The sequence below is a fragment of the Diabrotica virgifera genome, chromosome 6, assembly GCF_917563875.1.
Source record: "Diabrotica virgifera virgifera chromosome 6, PGI_DIABVI_V3a".
Lineage (NCBI taxonomy): Eukaryota > Metazoa > Arthropoda > Insecta > Coleoptera > Chrysomelidae > Diabrotica > Diabrotica virgifera.
In genome coordinates, this window is record NC_065448.1 from 78989513 (window position 1) to 79009736 (window position 20224).

The following is a 20224-nucleotide window of genomic DNA, read 5'->3' on the forward strand; positions in this document are numbered from 1 at the left end:
AAAGAAATTTTTGAAGTGAAAACTTCTTAAGGGTCGTTGAACACTTTTTGGATGGGAAAAAATTATTAAATTAGCGACCGTTATCACTTCGACGAAATAAATTTTTGAAGTGAAAACTTCTTTAGGGACGTTGTGCACTTTTTGGATGGAGAAAAATTATTAAATTAGCGACCGTCATCACTTCGACGAAATAAATTTTTGAAGTGAAAACTTCTTTAGGGACGTTGTGCTCTTTTTGGATGGGGAAAAAGTAATAAATTAGCGACCGTCATCGCTTCGATGAAACACATTTTTGAAGTGAAAACTTCTTGAGGGACGTTGTGCACTTTTTGGATGGGGAAAAATTATTAAATTAGCGACCGTCATCGCTTCGACGAAATAAATTTTTGAAGTGAAGACTTCTTTAGGGACGTTGTGCACTTTTTGGCTGGGAAAAAGTAATAAATCAGCGACCGGCATCGCTTCGACGAAATAAATATTTGAAGTGAAACTTCTTTAGGGGCGTTGTGCACTTTTTCGATAGAAAAAAGTATTAAATTAGTGACCGTCATCGCTTCGATGAAATAAATTTTTGAAGTGAAAACTTTCTGAGTGACTTTGTGCACTTTTTGGATGGAGAAAAATTATTAAATTAGCGACCGTTATTTTTGAAGTGAAAATTTCTTTACGGACGTTGTGCACTTTTTGGATGGGGGAAAAGTATTGAATTAGGGACCGTCATCGCGATCGTCATCGCTTCGACGAAATCAATTTTTGAAGTGAAAACTTCTTTAGGGACGTTGTGCACTTTTTGGATGGGAAGAAGTATTAGATTAGCGACCGACATCGCTTCGACGAAATAAATATTTGAAGTGAAAATTTCTTGAGGCACGTTGTGCACTTCTTGGATGATGAAAATTATTCAATTTGCGACCGCCATCACTTCGCTGAAATAAATTTTGACGTATATAAATTATGTGTATGTGTACATAAATAGCATAGGGCATACGCATCGCGTATATGATATAGGTATAGCACTTCTTTTTGGATGGGGAAAAGGCATTGAGCTCGTAATTTATATACTATAAGAAGTTTTCGCTTCTGTCGGCACTCCCACAAGTGCCTTCAATTTTTTTTGTTTTGTATTTAATGTCTTGACGAAATTTATGACTAATTTCAAAATTTCACCTTTTCAAAATTTCACCTTGTATTATTCATAACGGACCCTACACATTACATTTTTTTGAGATAAAGTTGTATAGCAGCTTCTAAGCACATAAAAATATACAAGGTGATTCATTAAAACGAAAGATCATGGAATATGCAGTACTTGCGTGAATCACCCTGTAAATTTAAATCTATGTTTGTAAAGCGCCCATTTAAATTTAAAAGTTGACCTGTTCTAGCATTTTTTATAATTTTTTAAAATAAGGACACAAACAATTTTATTCCATGAGTGGATTCCATCCTTAATAATTTCAAAATTTCACCATGTATGATTCATAATTCACCCTACATGATATCAGGTTAGTTGAAAGTTAGTTGAAATCAGGTTGTTAAGCAGCTTTTAAAATATAAAAATATACAGGGTACTCTATTAAAAATAAAGCTTATAGACTCTATTTGACTTGCATGAATCAACCTCTGTACATTTAAATTTATGTTTAAAAAGTGCAGATTTTTATTTAAAAATAGACGGGTATCAGCGTTTCTTATAATTTTTCGAAACACGAACAGAAATAATTTTAGTCCATAAGCGCCTTCCACGTTTCTAATTGGTTTCTATTATTAGAATATGTTCTCAATAATTATATTTAATCATACTAAACAAAACAGCACTTCTAGAAAGTTCCACAACTGATATTAAAAGCTAAAATCCCCAAATCATAATGGCAATGCATTCGAAATTTAAAGGATCTACTCACAACGTGACGTCATGCGCAACTTTAACGAAATTAGGAACGCTCCGTATCGTATCTTGTGTTATTGTATCATGTCTTGCAGCCATAAATGTTGCCTTCATTCCGGACCTCTTCTTTCTTCTACTTTGCCCATTAAAATCAATCTCAAGATATCATCTTTATGACTTCTCATTATAGGTCCCAAATTATATCTCTCCTCAGTTAACCTTGCAAATACATATGTGTTGTATATTATAAAAATTCAATTACTAAATGGTGAGCGGATTAGTTGACTGAACAGCATGTTTTCGTGGCACACATTTAGGAATATTTACCGCAACTAAAGGCGAAAACGCATTAGAGAGTCGACGGACGACCGCTCGAGCAGTCCGTGTATGTCGCTCATTGGTAAACTGCCCCAGCAGACGTGTACGGCCACCCTTACAGGTCCAATTTAATTACAGTATACATTCACGTTGAAGTCGATACAACAACGAGCTTTATCAACTTTATAAGGAAACGCCCCTGTCAGACTTCATTGGATTACAAAGATTGCAATGGGCCGGACATGTGATAAGAATGGGAGAGGATAGGCTACCAAAACGAGCACTGAATGCTAGAATGCAAGGAAAGAGACCGGTTGGGAAGCCACGAAAGCGCTGGGAAGACACAGTAAACAGCGACGCACAAGCCCTTTTAGGAGTCCGTGTATGGAGAAGAGCAGCCACAGACAGGCAAGGGTGGAGGCAAAAAATAAAGGAGGCCAAGGCTCAATTTGGGCTGTAGTGCCGTAGAAGAAGAAGAATACATTCACGTAAAACTAGTCGTTTTGAAGCCATCATCTTGGGATGATTTATTCTGACTCTTGGCATAGAAGCTTAAAATGTTATTAATATATTAAAAAGATTAATAAATTTTAAAAACATAATATTCTACAGATCCACTTATAAACGATGGACTATTTAGGTTTAAGTCATTTTTTGAGAAACTATTAGTTTCTTGTTCCCTCCGAATACAAAACGATGCAGTCTAGACAATGAAAAACATAGATGCCAAAGAATCTCTCAAAAAATTTAAAATAATAGTTTGTGCCAAGGGTATTGTTTTAGTATGTCAAGGTGAAACATTCACATTGGTACAACATGTAATAGTCTTCCTAATATTAGACAGGCAGCTTTTATATATGAAAAATTGTAGCACCTGTTTTCCGTATATTGCAATTTATAACTTGTAGTAACAAGAGAGTGAGAATAAATTGAAAATAATTCTACAATTTTTCGAAAACTTGTTGCTGAATGACAACAAGTTTGAAAAACAAACTGAAGCAATTTTTTTTTATTTATTCTTATTATCGTGTGATATTCGAAAGATTATTTTTTGATATTCACATACAAAATTCAAGTCTTTGTAAATAAACATTGAGTGACATTTATCACAATTAATTTTTTACAACTTGTAAAAGTTAATACCATGAGCAAGTTTAGCAAATAATCAGACGAAGATATCAATAAAATTTTAGTTAAAATTATTTAAAAATACAGTTTTATTCATGAAATAATCTTACTGAATTACACTCGAGCTCTTAAAGTTGCTGATTTATATTGCCCTTGTGACAATTTGACATTAGATTCAGAACTAAACGTTTATTTTAACTTTTTAAAAAACTTATAAAACTTTTAAAAACTCTTTCTAATTAAACAGAAACAAAATACTTAAATTTATTTTCAGTATAATAATGTAAGCAGATTATTCCCAGTCTAATAATAATCTGAATGGACATAATTAAACATGCGATGAAATATCTTACTACACGATTGGAAATTTAAATCATTAAAAAATAATCAGCAATAATTATAATAATAATAAAAGTAACTGTTTTGTTGTTTTTTTTTTCGCTCTTTTTTTTATTTACTTTAAAAGTATTTTGCAATCTGTTGAGTGTCAACAATAAACAAAAGTAATGACATTGGTAAAATCAAAGTACAATTTTGAATTGTACTTTGTAATTTTGTACTTTAATTGTAAAGTACAAAAAAAATTGCTCTAATGTGAACTAATAATTTTTTCGTCTTTGGTGAATGGTAAATGTTTGTTCTTGTCTTTGTCTCCATTCATTATTACGGTTTTTGTTCACTGCTTTTTGGATATCTTTGTAAAGTTTCAAACTGCCTTAGATTTACAATTTTAGGGTCAACATACAATCATTTATTTTTTTTATTTATTTATTTATTTATTTCTACGGTAGAACCATTTACAAAATACAAAAACAAAAAAAAAATAGAATAAGTAAGATCATGTATAAAAAACAATGAATATAAAACAATTAACCAATAAAATTTGTAAAATAACACAGTACATATATCAAATCACAGTTAGAAAATGAAAAATATCACATATTTAACTCATTAAATTCTCTAGTTGCCTCTTGAAGTCATTAATGCCTAGACAGAATGGATCAAGTTTCATGTCATTGCAAAAACTGAGCATTCTCGACAAGGGAAAATGACGAGAATACTCAGTTCTATGAAAAGGAATATGAAAGAGTGCAGTGTGTCGAGTTCTATGAATTGTATTGAAGTACACATTATCCAACAAGGAGGGACAATTAATATCATTGTTTAGAAGTTTAAATAAAAACAACATATCAGCTCTCAACCTGCGGTTCTTCAGTGTAGCAATGTTAAATTGAGACATTATTCCAGAATAATCTATGACAAAATTTTCAGTATTTCTTATATTAGTATGTGCTTTATAAGCCAAAGATCTTAGAAACTTCCGCTGAACGCTCTCCAATCCATCAATGTAGACTTGATGAAATGGAGACCAAACAACAGAACAGTATTCAAGTCCTGAGCGCACTAGAGAGCAGTACAGTAATTTGAATACAGTAGGTGAGAGATCATGACTGTTGCGATAAATAAACCCAAGATTGCGAAATCCTGTTTCCTTAATTTTAAGATAATGGCTTCTAAATGTCAATGCACAATCCAATAATACACCCAAATCTTTAATCTCAGTAACTGAATTCAAGAGTACATCATTAAGAACATATCTATTAGCTGTTAGATTATTTATACGACCAAATGAAATACAAGAACATTTAGTCGGGTTTAGGCTTAAACCATTTTGTTTCGACCATAAACATATATTATTAACATCATCTTGCAGGAGATCTTTATCTGATATATCCTGTATGTAACGAAATAACTTAAGATCATCAGCAAATAGTAGAAAGTGTGAGTTTTTGATAGCCTTACCAATATCGTTAACGAACAAGTTAAAGAGCAAGGGACCACAATGAGACCCTTGTGGGACACCAGAACTATGCCAACAGACTCTATGATTAATTAACAACCGAAGATAACGTAAATCAACAAGACTTGAGAGAACTAAATAAAGATATTTAAAAATATATAAGAAAATATTAAAAAAAAACCCGGAAGTAACGAATTTTCATAAAACTTCGAGAATTTTCATAAAACGAAGCAATATTCGCGTCCAGCGGCCTCAAAAACCCCAGATAATAAATTTCACCTATTTTCATAACGAATTTTCATAACACTCTAGGAAATGACGTAGATACCGGACACCAGGTACCTCGTACAGCATCTCCAAAGTAATATTGGTGTTCAGCGACCTCAAAAACATCGGGATAACAAGTTTCAACGGTTTTCATATTAAATTTCCATAAAACTCCGGAAGACAACGTGCATACCGGGCACCAGGTACCTCTTACAGCTTCGCCGACCCAATATTCCTGTTCAGCGACCTCAAAAACCGCCGGAGTATGAAAATTGAACTCATTTCCATGATTACTTTCTCAGAGTTTTTTTTTTAACACTTTGAGATGCTCTTTGGAAACTGCATTTTACGCCTACAACAATGCAATTTTCATTTGTCTCTTATGCCAAGTGTTAAGAATTTTCCTGAAGCTCTCCCGAATCGAATGCCAAAGGTTTCATAACGATCCATCTTACTTTAAAGAAGTTAGAGGTTTAGGCGATTTTAGTGCTTTATTGCCTCGCCTATATGCATAAGGTTAAATTATTTAATGTTATCTTATATCGACTGCAGAAAGCATTTCAAAAAAATTATATCATTAATGATTATACATATTGATGAATGTTTGATTTAGTTTACTTTTTCTAATGAGTGTTTGGTCTACATTCAGATATCTATATTGTTGTTAATTTTGTTTTTATCTATTTTATCGTCTTGTTTATTAGTACAAGAATTGTTGCTAACATTCCTATTTGTTTTAGAAAATGGCGGAGTTGAAGTAAATTTCATGGATGACGTTGGACAAACGCTATTAAATTGGGCATCTGCTTTTGGCACCCATGAAATGGTCGAATATCTATGTGAAAAAGGTGCCGATGTAAATAAGGGTCAGAGGAGCTCATCCCTCCATTACGCTGCTTGCTTCGGCCGTCCAGCGATCGCCAAAGTCCTCTTACGCCATGGTGCCAATCCTGATTTACGGGACGAAGATGGTAAAACACCTTTAGATAAGGCAAGGGAAAGAGCAGATGAAGGACATAGGGAAGTGGCCGCTATTTTACAAAGCCCCGGCGAGTGGATGATTCCCGTGGATAAAGAACGAAATCGCAAATCGGAATCTGAAAGCGAGGATAACATCGAACCAAAAGGTGATCCGGAAATGGCTCCTATTTATTTACAACGATTATTACCAGTATTCTGCACCACTCTACAATCAACGATGTTGGCCAGTGTTAGAAAAGCTAGTTTGGGGTTAATTAGAAAAATGGTACATTATATTCAGCCAAATCTTTTAGAAGAACTTTGTGCTATGGACGCTAATCCAAATTTTGGTACACAAGTAGTTGAAGTCATTGCTACAGTTTTGGATAACGAGGTAAGCAACAGAAAAATATAACGTAACTCTAAGTATAACTGTAGTCAAAAGTGCTCTAGATCTAATCGTATTAACTTTATTTTGTTCTTCGTTTTCTTTTGCATGCGGTGCACATCATTTGATATAAGATGTCATTTCTGAGTCCTTTGGGTTATCTGTGTTTGTCACTGTGACTATATTATTCCCTTGAGTTAGCACCAAATCCTGTTGTTAATCTCCCAGAGTTCAGTAGCTCTCCGAGACATCGTTTAACAACACTTTTCCCACTTGTGTGATGTATCTTGTGGGCAATATGGTTTTATACTTCAGGATTGGGAGCACCGTAGTTACAGAACAAATCTCACTATAAGTTAGAGATGATGAAGCTGTCAAGTGATTTGCCAAATGGGCATGGTGTGAGTGTGCATATGTGTATGTCTATTTTGTGTTTGTATAAGTGCGTGTTAACCCTTAAGATCCTGAATTAATTTATTTAGAATTTTTTTTTATTTTGATGTATTCAGGAGGTTTTAAAACAAAATACATACCTACATTTTTTTCTTAATTATTTTTTATTTTTTAGAAAGTTGCCGTTACATATTATGTAACGCTAGGAAGATATAGGAGCAAACATATTTAAAATATTTCCGATTATAAATTTCAAAATAACAAACAAATACAAAACTAGATAAATGAAAAATCATAATCAAGTTATTGTAGTGAAAATCTATGTTGCATTTGATGCACACTCCCACATTGCACTTGCAACCCATGGTACGCACATATGAACTACAGCATTCATCTGCAAAACGTCTCCTTTTCTTATAGGAATATAGGTCAGGAGATGATCAATATTATCATATTTTATATCTACAACTACTTTGGACGAAGATTGCCTGCCTACATCTTTTGGTTTTGTACCATATTTCGTAAGATACGATGTTACTAGATACCTTCGAAATTCTAGTTGTGGCATAGGATTATAGGATCTATTATGTGCAGTTATGTCCAACATCAATGTAAATAGACCATTATGTCCATAGTTATGTCCAGCATCAATGTAAACAGGCACCACTATCATTTTTAGAGCAAATTCCTACTTGGTATCTAGCTACATTCTGGTCCATAATATCAACTTCAACTTTCCTTTCACTAGTTTTTAGCTTTTGCTGATGATCTCTAAGGCTGAGCGTCGTCAATATCATCATAATATATTTCAAATTTCTTTCACTATTTCATAAAACAAGTTCAACAGGTGCTCTTAGAATTCTCTCGGACAGCCTGTTAAAATCATTATATTCCTCATCACCAAACTCCTCGTCTGTACATACCAAAAATTAAAGGCATTTTTTACAAAACCAGGATAAAATTTCTAAAAATTTATATTATCAATAAGAAAAGACATTAATTTATTCTCAATTGAAAACACTTTAAACAAAATATAATAACAAAAGAATATTAAAAATATACTTACTCAAACTTGAGATCCATTTTTACCGTAAATAATATACACCGTCACATAAAACACTCAACTAAATAAACAGGTTAGATCAAATCCTCGAACCAACTGCTGAAAACTAGTAAACAAGTGTCGCTTGAAAGTCTTGCATCATCATCTAGTTAAAATTAGAATCACTTCCCGAATTTAAGGCTTAAGATTTTAGTGGTTTCTGCGTTACATAATATGTAACGCTAGGAGCTTAAGGGTTAAGTTCAATCAACAAATCTTCAGTTAACGACACAGCTGCTGCTACTACGTCATCATATCTCCTTACCTTACTCCATACCTCCTAATGGCATCATAGCTCGTTATGAGCCAAAGCCTTCTTCAGTACAATCCTCCATTCGCCTCTGTCTCTGGCATCTCTTCTCCATGCTCTAACTCCTTCTTTAAGTGCCATCTCCCAATCGGAGGTTGTATATCATCATCAAATCATTACCATCTTTACGTTATCTACCGCTGCTCTGAAGAGTTCTATAGAACTGCATTTAAACCAGTCCCTTAAAAATTATTCAACCAGGACACTCTCCTTTTTCCTATACTCCTTCCTCCTCTTATCTCTTCCTGTATTATCAGTCTTAGCAGTTCATTTCGCTGTACCCTCATTACGTGTCCCAGATATTGTAACTTTCTTATTTTTATCGTGTTTATTATTTCGTATTCCTTGTCCATGTTTTCTTCTGTGTCCATGCTATTTTAAACATCCTTCTGTAACACCACGTTTCAAATGGCTGTAGCTTATTTATATGTTCTTGCTTCAATGTTCAGCTTTTAAGTCCATATTGCAGTATCGAAAACACATAGTATCTCAAAGCTCTTAAGGGCGCTTTACAGCTTGCAAGAAAACTTGCTGCAATTTCTTGCATGCAAGACTTTCATACAAGCCTATTGCATGGTTTTTTACAGCTTGCAACCCGGCTTGTATGCAATAAATGTAGAAAGTTTTACCCTTAACCTAACTTATAAATTTTTGTTTTTTTTATTACTTTATTGTTGTTTATTTAACTTAGTAAATTTCGAAATGCCAAGACTATCAAAAATAGCCAAATATAAAAGGAAAAAGGTAGCGGCAGCAGCAACCTTAAGTATTATTATTGCTGCAGCCAGCCTTTTAGTTACTAATTTAATTTAGAACGCCGAGATCGGAGATGGTGGGTGACCTTGGTTGAACAAGAAGAGGAGTAATATATATCTAACAGAATAATTTATCCAAGTAGATGATGAAAAATACTCTAATTTTCTACGAATAAATGAAAGTAGGTACATTTAACAAACTCTTGGGAAAAATTGAACACATGATCACAAAGGAATATATATTTCGAGATACTATTTCTGCGAAACACAAATTAATTATTGCGCTAAGATACTTAGCTACAGGAGAGAGAAGAGAACTTCCGTAGCAATGTACAAGTACAATTATAGAATCTCAGAAAGTGCCATTTCATTATTCATTCTCAAGCGTGGCCGCGTCGTGGGAAAATTTTGATACATATTTCATAAACAGAAAACAGCTGATCGGCATGTATCCATGTAAATCAGTGATTATGACATTTGACATTGTGGAAAAATCAAACTTCCTACAAACTCCCCTAGACTTGCATGAAAACTTGCAGAGAAAATGGCACCAAACCGATTATCGCGCAATTGCAAGAAATTGCATGCAATAATCAACTGACGACATACTGCGCATGCCTTTAGGCAACTTTCTTGCGTCTTGCAAGTACAATTGCAAGCTGTGAAGCGCCCTTTACTCTCAGTTCTAATCTAAGGTCTTTGTTGCAGAGAATTGTTTTCATTTTTACAAACGCATTTCTTGCTATTTCTATCCTGGCCCTTATTTCTGTTGTTTGATCTATATTGTCTAAAATCCAGATTCCTAGATATTTGTATTTATCAACCCTTTCTATCGGCACATTTCCTAAATGTATGTTTGTTTGTATATTTGTTTTCTTTCTTATTATCATGTATTTAGTCTTTTTGAAGTTATACTTCTTTAGACGCGATTGAGAGTAAAATTTCATAGACACAGTCCTCGTAGCGTATTTGGTATAGCATTCGGCCAGAGATCGAGAGGTCTTGAGTTCGAATCCGGAGCAATCCTATACTTTCTTTTTATTTTTTTGAAAGCGGTAACCACAAAATTAGTTTGGTGTTTAAAAAAAATAAAACAAACTGTTTAAAATATATTTATTTTTAAGAAATCATATAATAGAAGTATAACTTCTTACGTGCGTACAAAGTACACACACATTCTTTTTTATATTCATTTTTAATCCATATTTTTCACAGAAACTGTTTGTTTTGTTTAGAAGTAATTGTAGTGGTTCAGCAGAGCTTGCCATAATTACGGTGTCATTTGCATAATATCTTATGTTGTTAATAGATCTTCCATTAATCAATATTCCTTCACTTTAAGATATGAATGCTTCTTCAAAAATGCCTTCACTATAAATAGTAATGCAGACATAATACATCCCTGCCTAACTCCTCTCCTGATTTCAATTTCTGGACTGGGTTCTTTATCTATTACAATTTGTGCTCTTTGATTCCAGTAAAGGTTTGTTATTACTCGTAAGTCCCTTTTGCCTATGTTTTTGGTCTTTAGAATTTGGACTAATCTTTCATGTCCTACTTTGTCAAAATTAACGTAATAAACATGCACATCCACGTTCATATCCATGCATCTTTGAGCTAACACTTTAAAAGCAAATAACGCCTCTATGGTTCCTAGTCCGTTTCTGAAACGGACTCTCTAACTCCAATAGACTTTAAATCGTCCTTCAAGTTGTTTTGGTACCTAAGCCTCGGTCTTCCTCTGGCTCGTTGTCCAATCTGCCCTCTTCGGTCAAAAACTTTTTTGACTGTTGCACCTTCCTCTTGTCTGATTACATGCCTTATCCATCTAAGGAGTGCTACCTTAAATAAGTCATGGAAATTTATATTCCTTTAAAAATTCAATCCAATATCAATTTTGTTTATTGTGGATTTTAAGGTCTTAATATATTTAACACTGCGCGATTTTTGGTTTATTGTAATTAGCAAATGAGTATTCTGTAATTTATATGTTATTTTCTTGAATATGATAAAAACTAATTCAATTGCATATTTTCATTTTGCAGGATGATGAAGATGGTCATTCTATAGTCTTGTTGATTATACAAGATTTGATGTCAAAATTACAAGAAGTATTTTTAGACCATTTTGCAAGGTTGGGTATTTTCACCAAAGTTCAAGCCCTAGCAGGTCCACCAGAACCGCAAGAAACTGAAGAAACCGACACTACAACTGAAGGTATGTTGTTGCTATTGTAACTATGGTATAGTAGAAACTGAATTAGGTCAGAATGTGCAAAAAAGTGGCGGTATCAGTGGTTGGTATAAATGTTTAAAATCGCATTAATCATTGTAAATTAGGAATTAGGCAATGTAGAACTTACACTGAACACTTTATCACTATTCTGTATTATTCTGTACATCATATTTAAAACATTATTTGGTTATAACATTTCATTTTTGTTGGAAAAAAAATATATTAATTTGTCTTGACTAAATAACGGTCCCGTTGGTATCCGAGAAGACTTGGTCTTCACACAATGTTGTCAAACTGAATTTTTTTATTTTCAGTGTGAATTTTCTAGTAACATTCCGAGTCTACTATAACGCAATACTTTCTGAAACCGATCTAGGCTAACTGGATATCAATATATCCTCGAATTTATTCTCAATTTAATCGTGGAATGGAATGTTATAGTCTAAGAGCTAGTGAACCCTCCGACCAACGGTCTTCCTGTAAGGCTAGAAATTTGTATAGTGATAATTCATAGCACACCAAGGCTAAAAACCATGACCTGGCAGGCATCAGCCCTGCACGTGTATCTACCAGGTGAATCGAAAAGTGCATAGTTTAGGGGAAAAATAAACTTTCTCCTGTAAGGTTTAAATTTAAGTATGTATTTAAGTAAGTCATTTAGAAGAAATGTGTACAATGCCAGGCGATTGCATGGAACAAAGTTTTTTTTAGATTTTTTGAATCATTCTAAACAGAAAAGGTCTTTAGTGACTTTTCACTTAGGTTAATAGTTTTTGACATATAAGCGATTAAAAAGTTTAAAAATTGCTAAATGGACCATTTTTAACCCTGAATCGGACATTTAACTGAAAATTTCAATGTTGCTAAGGTAGGTAGATATTTTTTAAACGTCGATTGATGAAATCCCGAAGAGTTTTTTGCAATAAAATATCGAAAAACCCCTTGTTTTTTAATTGCTAATCAAGCGGGCGCGACACTGTAGTATAAGTGAGGACGTTTGAGTTTGCATAAATTCATTATCTCGAGAATGGGTAAATTTGAAGAGAAATCCTCGGACCGATCGATTTTTATTTTTAAATTAGGACTTTTTAGCATATATATAATACTAGTGACGTCATCCATCTGGGCGGGATGACGTAATCGATGATTTTTTTGAATGGGAGTAGGGGTCGTGTGATAGCTCATTTGAAAGGTTATTTAATTCTCTATTCAGTAATATAAACGTTAACCTAATTATTTATACAAATGGTGTGCAAAAAATTGTTCTTCTTTTTGTGTAACTTAATTTAATAAAAAATTTTTTTTTGTACATCGTGTATAAATAATTATATTAATGTTTATATTTCTGAATAGAGAATTAAATATAACCTTTCAAATGAGCTATCACACGACCCTTCCCATTCAAAAAAATTATCGATTACGTCATCACGCCCAGATGGATGACGTCACTAGAATTATATATATGCTAAAAAGTTATAATTTAAAAATAAAAATCGACCTGTCCGAGGATGTCTCTTCAAATTTGCACATTCTCGAGATAATGAATTTATGCAAGCTCAAACGTTCTCACTTATACTAGTGTGTCCGCTTAATTAGCAAATAAAAAACAAGGGGGTTTTCGATATTGTATTGCAAAAAACTCTTCGGGATTTCATCAATCGACGTTTAAAGAATATCTACCTACCTTGGCAACATTGAAATTTTCAGTTAAATGTCCGATTCAATGTTAAAAATGGCCGATTTCGCGATTTTTAAATTTTTAGTCGCTTATATATCAAAAACTATTAGCCTAAGAAGAAAGTCCCTAAAGATCTTTTCGGTTTGGAATGATTCAAAAAACCTAAAAAAAACTTTGTTCGATGCAAAAAAAAAAATTTTAGGAAAAAACCCTAATCTTTCCCCTCGCCTGGCAAGGTCTTATGCTGTTCAGAGTCGCCTGGCATTGTACACATTTCTTCTAAATGACTTACTCAAACACATACTTAAATTTAATCTTTACAGGAGAATGTTTATTTTTCTCCTAAAATATGCACTTTTTGACTCACCTGGTAGATACACGTGCAGGGCTGCGGCTGATGCCTGCCAGGTCATGGTTTTTAGCCTTGGTGTGCTATGAATTATCACTATACAAATTTCTAGCCTTACAGGAAGACCGTTACTCGGAGGGTTCACTAGCTCTTAGACTGTTACCATTATTTATTTATTACAATCGCCTACATTTTCTTTAAAACTTTTTCTTTCTCTGATATTTCATAGTAATCCATTGAATATTATGATAAAAAATTATGCAATAGGTATTCTTGTTAAATTTGTGATGAAAAATCATGTATTAACAATTGTATTCCTTTAGAACCTCCTGAAACTACTCAAGTTGAAGATGCAAGAGAGATCTTACCTGGAAAAGCTTACCATTGGAGAGATTGGTCCATTTGCAGAGGTAGAGATTGTCTTTACATTTGGTCCGACGCTGCCGCACTGGAGTTATCAAACGGCTCTAACGGTTGGTTTAGGTTTATATTGGATGGAAAATTGGCTACAATGTATTCCAGCGGATCGCCCGAAGGTGGAGCAGATACGTCAGGTTAGAAAGTTTTATTTATTTTTGAGATTGCTTAGCAACTGGGAATTTTGTTAGAGTATTTACTATAGTGATCCAGTATTCAAAAATTTATTAAGGTTTCCATCTTAAATTCAGAACGATATTATTTCATTCTTACTATTTTGCCCCGCAATATAAACATCATTACGCAATGCATACGCAACGACATCTGATAGCACAGAGGTAGAAATAGACAGATTGTAATGAACTAGAAAAAACACTGGAAGAAAACAAAAAAAAAATAGGTTAATATTATATTAGGCGACTTAATGAGAGAGGAGAGAGGCTAGTTCAGCTTTGCAAGGACCATGAATTCATTATCTATTATCAAGAACACATGGTTTAAACTACCAGTCCAAAGAATATACACCCGGAAAGCCCCTTAGAGATGACGGTGAGAACATAATAAGAAACCAAATTGACTACATCATTACAAACCAAAGATTCCGTATCGCCATATTATCGACTAAAACTTACCCAGGGGCAGATATAGTAAGTGACTACAACTTTGATTTAGCAGACACGAAACTCAAACTAAAGTAAATAATAACACTCACCAAAGCACCTAGAATGAATCTAAGAAGACTAAAAGAAGCTGATCTCTGCGAACAGATCAAAAAACAAATTAATACACGAAGAATCCCAGACAGTAGAAAGACAAGGACAATTTAACAGAAATCTGGAGAGAGTGAGAAAATATACTGAGGAACATCATAAAACAACAACTGGAGGGCGATACATCACCTAAAAGCAAATAACCTAAATGAAGAAATAAAGTCATTGATATCGGAAACGACGTAAATAAAACAATCAAACAAAAAATCAAAGAAGCTAAGGAATTGTGACTATCAGCAAAATGTGTAGAAATAGAAAAATTAGAAAAACAACATGACAGCTGTAACATATACAGGTAAATTAAAGAAACAGCTGACATACAAACAAAGAGGTATTGGAATCATAATGGACAAAAACAGCAATGTAATAATTGAAAGTGCAGAGAAAATAAATAAATGGGAAGAATATATAAAAGAGCTATTTAAAGACGACAAAAGAATGGAGATAATAGAACCAAGAGACCTACAATTTTCCAAAGGGGAAATTGAAAAATCACTAGAACGTTTAAAAAATAATAAAGCATGGGACCGGATGAAATATCTACAAAAATCTTAACACCACTAACAGAGAACCACATTGATATACTAGTAGAATTATTCAACGATATGTACTATGCCGTGGAAAACCCAACATAATGAAATATGAAGAGGATCAAAGGATCAGCTTAATGAACCATGTTTTAAGTCTTCTTGCGAGTGATATATGAACGTGTGTACAAAAAAATGGACGATAGAACAACAGGAAACCAACTGGAATTTAAAAAACGCATTGTCAATAGTGAGGCATTATTTACTATACAAACACTCATAAAACGGCGTCGAGATGTCAACTGTGACGTATTCATATGTCTAGTTAACTTTGAGAATGCCTTCGACAAAATACAACACAGAAGGCGTGCAAACATAATGGAATACAGAAATAAATGATCATTTTGTGAGAATTATTACAAAGGATGTGTAATATTTCCTTTACTTTTCAACATTTCTAGACTGGGGACTGAAACGGTTAATATAAAAGAGAAAGTAAAAAAAGAGAATCGTACTGACTTAAGGGAAGTAGATTTAAAAATTGGACTATATAAAAAGGACAACACAAATTTAAAAAGATATCTATAGGAAGAGGAGTACGACAAGAATGTGTACTATCCCCTCTACTTTTCAACATATCTAGACTAAGGATACTGAAACGGTTTATATAAAACAGAATGAGAAAGTAAAAAAGAGAATCATACTGACTAAAAGATTTGAAGAAAAATTGGACTATATAAAAAGGGCGCCACTTTATCTTTTTAACTGAGTGACAAGTGAAACTATTCTTTAATTGTATTTGCATAAAAACAATATTTCCAGTTTACAAACGCAATCCTCGCATAATATAGTTTGACTGTCCATTTTTCTTTTTGGTTGAATTAAATATATTTTTTGATTTGTTAATCTAAATACTTAATACATTTCATGCTTGTTATTTTCAGTTTTGCTTTGACTAGTTTTGTTTTTGCTTTCCTTGTTATAATAGTGACTCGTTTGCGATATTCAATTATACAGTGAACCAGGTAATGGTAATTCCAACGCTAAAACTAATAATATTTTTAGTCAGTGTTGAACTAACATATTTGTTGTAAATATTCTTATTAACTTGAATATTTTAAGAGATATTGATTTGGTAACTTAAAACCATTTAAAATTGTCATAAATTTGAATGCAAATTCAAAAAGGGCAAAATTCCCGTTAATATAGGCAAAATGCCCTCACTCCCAGAATTATTTTTTTTTACGTTCTATGCGATTAAATAATAGCACTCAGCTCAATTTTGGCCCACTACCCACTCGCCCTATCCACTAAAACGTATTTTTTTTTTTTTTTTGTTTTTATTATTATTATTATTATTTTTTGTAAAACCTCCATCAACCGAAATAATTGGGGGTAGGCCGTTTCGGATAACAAGAGTTTCGGTTAAAAATAACATTGTTTTTTGTATTATTCTTGTATCAAATTACATGGTATTCTTGGTCAAAGTTGGTATTAAAAAATACCATGAGGTGATCTCGTAATGTGTTGTATATTTAAATGCGTTCTTTAGTTGTATTAAAGCAATGTTGACGATGTTGACAAATTACCATCGAATTGTTTACGTTTTCCGATAAAAATTTATTTTTTGTTGACTAAATTATTGAAACTGTCAGCCGTTTCGATTAAACGATGTTTCGGTTAAGGGAGGATTTACTATATAACCTTGACCTGATCTATTTCAATGTGTTTAAAATGGAGAAAGTCTCTAATCAATCCCCCTAAAAAGCCAGTTTTTCGTGTTTTTGATGCTACACTTTACGGAAAAATCTGACAAAAATCAGAAATATATTTTTTGATAAAATACACAAAATAAAGAAAAATTAGACTTAGCAATCTCCAAAAAATGTTGTATGCTTTTTTAGAAAAAAAAAAGTTGCATTTTTAGGTTATGCACACTCAGTTTACTGGTCTATAAAACATAGATAAGTTTTGTAAAAGCCTCAACGATGCGTGTGAATTTTTTAAAATTTAAATTTATTACAGCCCACAAAAAAAACGAAAAAATGACTTTTTGGTATTAGGGTCTTATTTTTTTATCACATAGAACGTAAAAAATGAAAAAATTTAATTCTGGGAGTGGGGGCATTTTGTCTATCTTAACGGGGAGTGCCCTTTAAGGAGATGAAAACCAAAAACTCTACTTGTGTTTTTAAATGATGAAAATTCTTTATATGCTGTTTCATTAATTTTGGTCAGATTTTAAATAGGCAAAATGATCATCTAGTTTTGATGTAAACAGGAGGTTACCTTTCTTACGTATTTTCATTCATGTTAAACTTTAACTATTGATTGTCAGATAAACTTTCTACCCGTCAACAGTGCCATAATCGACTATAATGCACCGTAAGGAAGTAGGCGCAAAATCTTGGTCCAATGCTATTTAAATACATTCATTTTTTGAAATCCTGAGAAAACGAATAAATATTTTTGAAATATTTAAACGCATAATGAAAGATTACATTATTGCCGAGGACCGAAAGTCCCTTAGAATCAACAAAAAGTTTCTTTTAACCCTTATCCGGGCAACACATTTTACTTACGTAACCGGGCAACTCGGGTCTGTTGGGCCCACCACTGTTCTTGAATGTACTATTCATATTTACCCATATTATATTTCTAACATTCTTTTTTGATTTTTTATTAAAGTTAAATTTAAATTGTCTAGATTTAAAAAAGGTGCTACTATAGTATGCGGTCTACCTCGAGGGTGTGATCTACCTGAAGGATTTGCACAAAATAATGAAATGCAAGAAAACTTTTGCAGAAAAAATATTTATTCACTTGTTATAAACATTTGGAGCCAAATAAAGACTTAATAAATAAATAAAAACTTTTGTAAATCTACCATGCCATTTTATTAGAAAAGAGGGGTTGATGTTTAGGCATACCCTGGAAAAAGATTACGGTGTTGTTGCCTTTCATTATTGTGTAAAATCTCTTCTGAGAAAAGATTATGGTAATCAGCAGCTCATGTATAAAGTACCTATAAAAACAATCTTTACAAAATGAATAAAGCGCATAAGTCAGAAGAATATAATTATTTTAAAAATCCACGAGAAAAATAAAGTTCCTGTAGCTGGCTGTATACCATAAATCACAAAAAATACAAGATCCTTTGTAAAAGGTAATTTAAAAGACCCCAATAAGAGTTAAATCACAAAACAAAACGTTTTCGGATTAATAGGTAATCCATCATCAGTGTTAAGCCAATAGCATGCATGCGTGAGCCACCAAAAAGTTATGGGTGAAAACCCTTTAAAAGTTTCAAGATCTTAAATGATACTACATATTATTATTAATACAGAAGGATGTTGCAAATATTCCTGGATATAACCCACGTAGGTGAGATATGCAAGGAATCATTATTATATTACATACTTTTATTATTATTTTACTTTTACAAGCCACAAGGTTAGCTTATTCCCAACTAGAATAGCAAATTGATATGACAAATTAAATTATTATTAAGTATTAGGTTAAAAAAAACAATAAAAATAAAAAACCATAGATTAGTTTTCGGGACATTTTATTCGCACTATCTACTTTCACTGTAATTCAATATAATTTTAGGAGATTAGTTGTCGACACTAACATCGATATCAAACGACTGATAGCAGATGCATTATTTATTTCAAAATATGTATAGGTACCTACCTAACAATATTATTGCATTTCAATAATGATTATCAGTTTTAATTCATTTTGAATAGATATAACACCTATTGAGAACAATAATAGATATAACACCAGATGTGAACATCAAAGAGATGTTTACATTGTTACACGTTTAGACTTTATTATTGGGTTTCCGGAATCATAAAAGTCGTTTAGATAATCCACAAAAACATTACCTGACTGCCAGATTAACTTCTGTAACAAAGATTTAGACTTTGGGTATAAATACAAATAGGGTCCGACGGGCCCGTGTTGCCCCTTTACGTGACAAAATTCTTTCGACGCAATGATTTCAAAAATGCTTCTAAACAAATTCAGTGATGCTTAAAATTCAATAAAAATTTTTTTATCAGTTTATGATAAAAGATTTGTTGTCTCGGGTCCGTTGGACCCACCTTGCCCGGATAAGGGTTAAATGAAATATTTGAAATTAAAAATCACACTAAATGTTCTCTTCTTTTTCACCCCTGTAACTTATTAAAATAAACATTATAGAAGTTTTCAGGGACATTCGACCCTCGGTAATAATGCAGCCTTTCATTCTGCGTTTAAATTTTTCAAAAATACTTATTAGTTTTCTCAGGATTCGAAAAAAATGAATGCATTTAAATAGCATTTGACCAAGATTTTGCGCCTACCATCCTTATTCTATAAATGCAGTTGTTCCTATTTTTTTTAGAATACGCTCAGTTTAACGAGTGTTAAATGAACATGAATAAGTGTATGGTTCAATAATTTCAACAATAGCTATATCTGTTGAAATCAGATACATTTCAGTATCCCTTGGTGCAAAACCTTGTGAACCTTGGAAATAAGATACCCGAAAAAAAAATAATCATGAAAACATTGACTATTTTAACGGACTTAAAGTACAGTCGATCTGTAAAGTACAGCTTACGTGAACTGCAAAGTTTTAATTCAGGATTAAATAGGATATAGCTGCGTTTTCAACAAATTCATTTTTTGGGCCACAATGAAAAAAATATTGCATCGCCCTTTAAATCCAGAAGATTTTAAGCACGTGTTTCGTAGATCATTCCAAACTTTTGGAATTATAGTTGGTACAGTATAAATACCGTCGCACGTCATTATCTACGTCAGAGATCTAAGTTGTTGAAAGCTGTCGGTCTGATATGTGCCGCGTTTGCTCACTTATTACAACAAGCGCAACCATAAAAGCCCTGATCGACAGGCGAGTAAAACCGTGGTTTTGTGGCTCGT

General features: G+C 32.9%; 1 protein-coding gene across 4 annotated transcripts in view; it reads left to right on the forward strand.

Moving 5' to 3' along the window:
• Positions 1-20224, forward strand: part of LOC114335728 (E3 ubiquitin-protein ligase HECTD1) — a 228659-nt gene that overhangs the window by 132402 nt on the left and 76033 nt on the right. For all 4 annotated transcript variants that reach the window (XM_028286013.2, XM_028286016.2, XM_028286015.2 and 1 more), the window contains 3 exons: positions 6143-6756; positions 11356-11527; positions 13896-14126. In XM_028286013.2, coding sequence (XP_028141814.2) covers positions 6143-6756; positions 11356-11527; positions 13896-14126 — 1017 coding nt within the window. The remainder of the gene's footprint in view (positions 1-6142; positions 6757-11355; positions 11528-13895; positions 14127-20224) is intronic.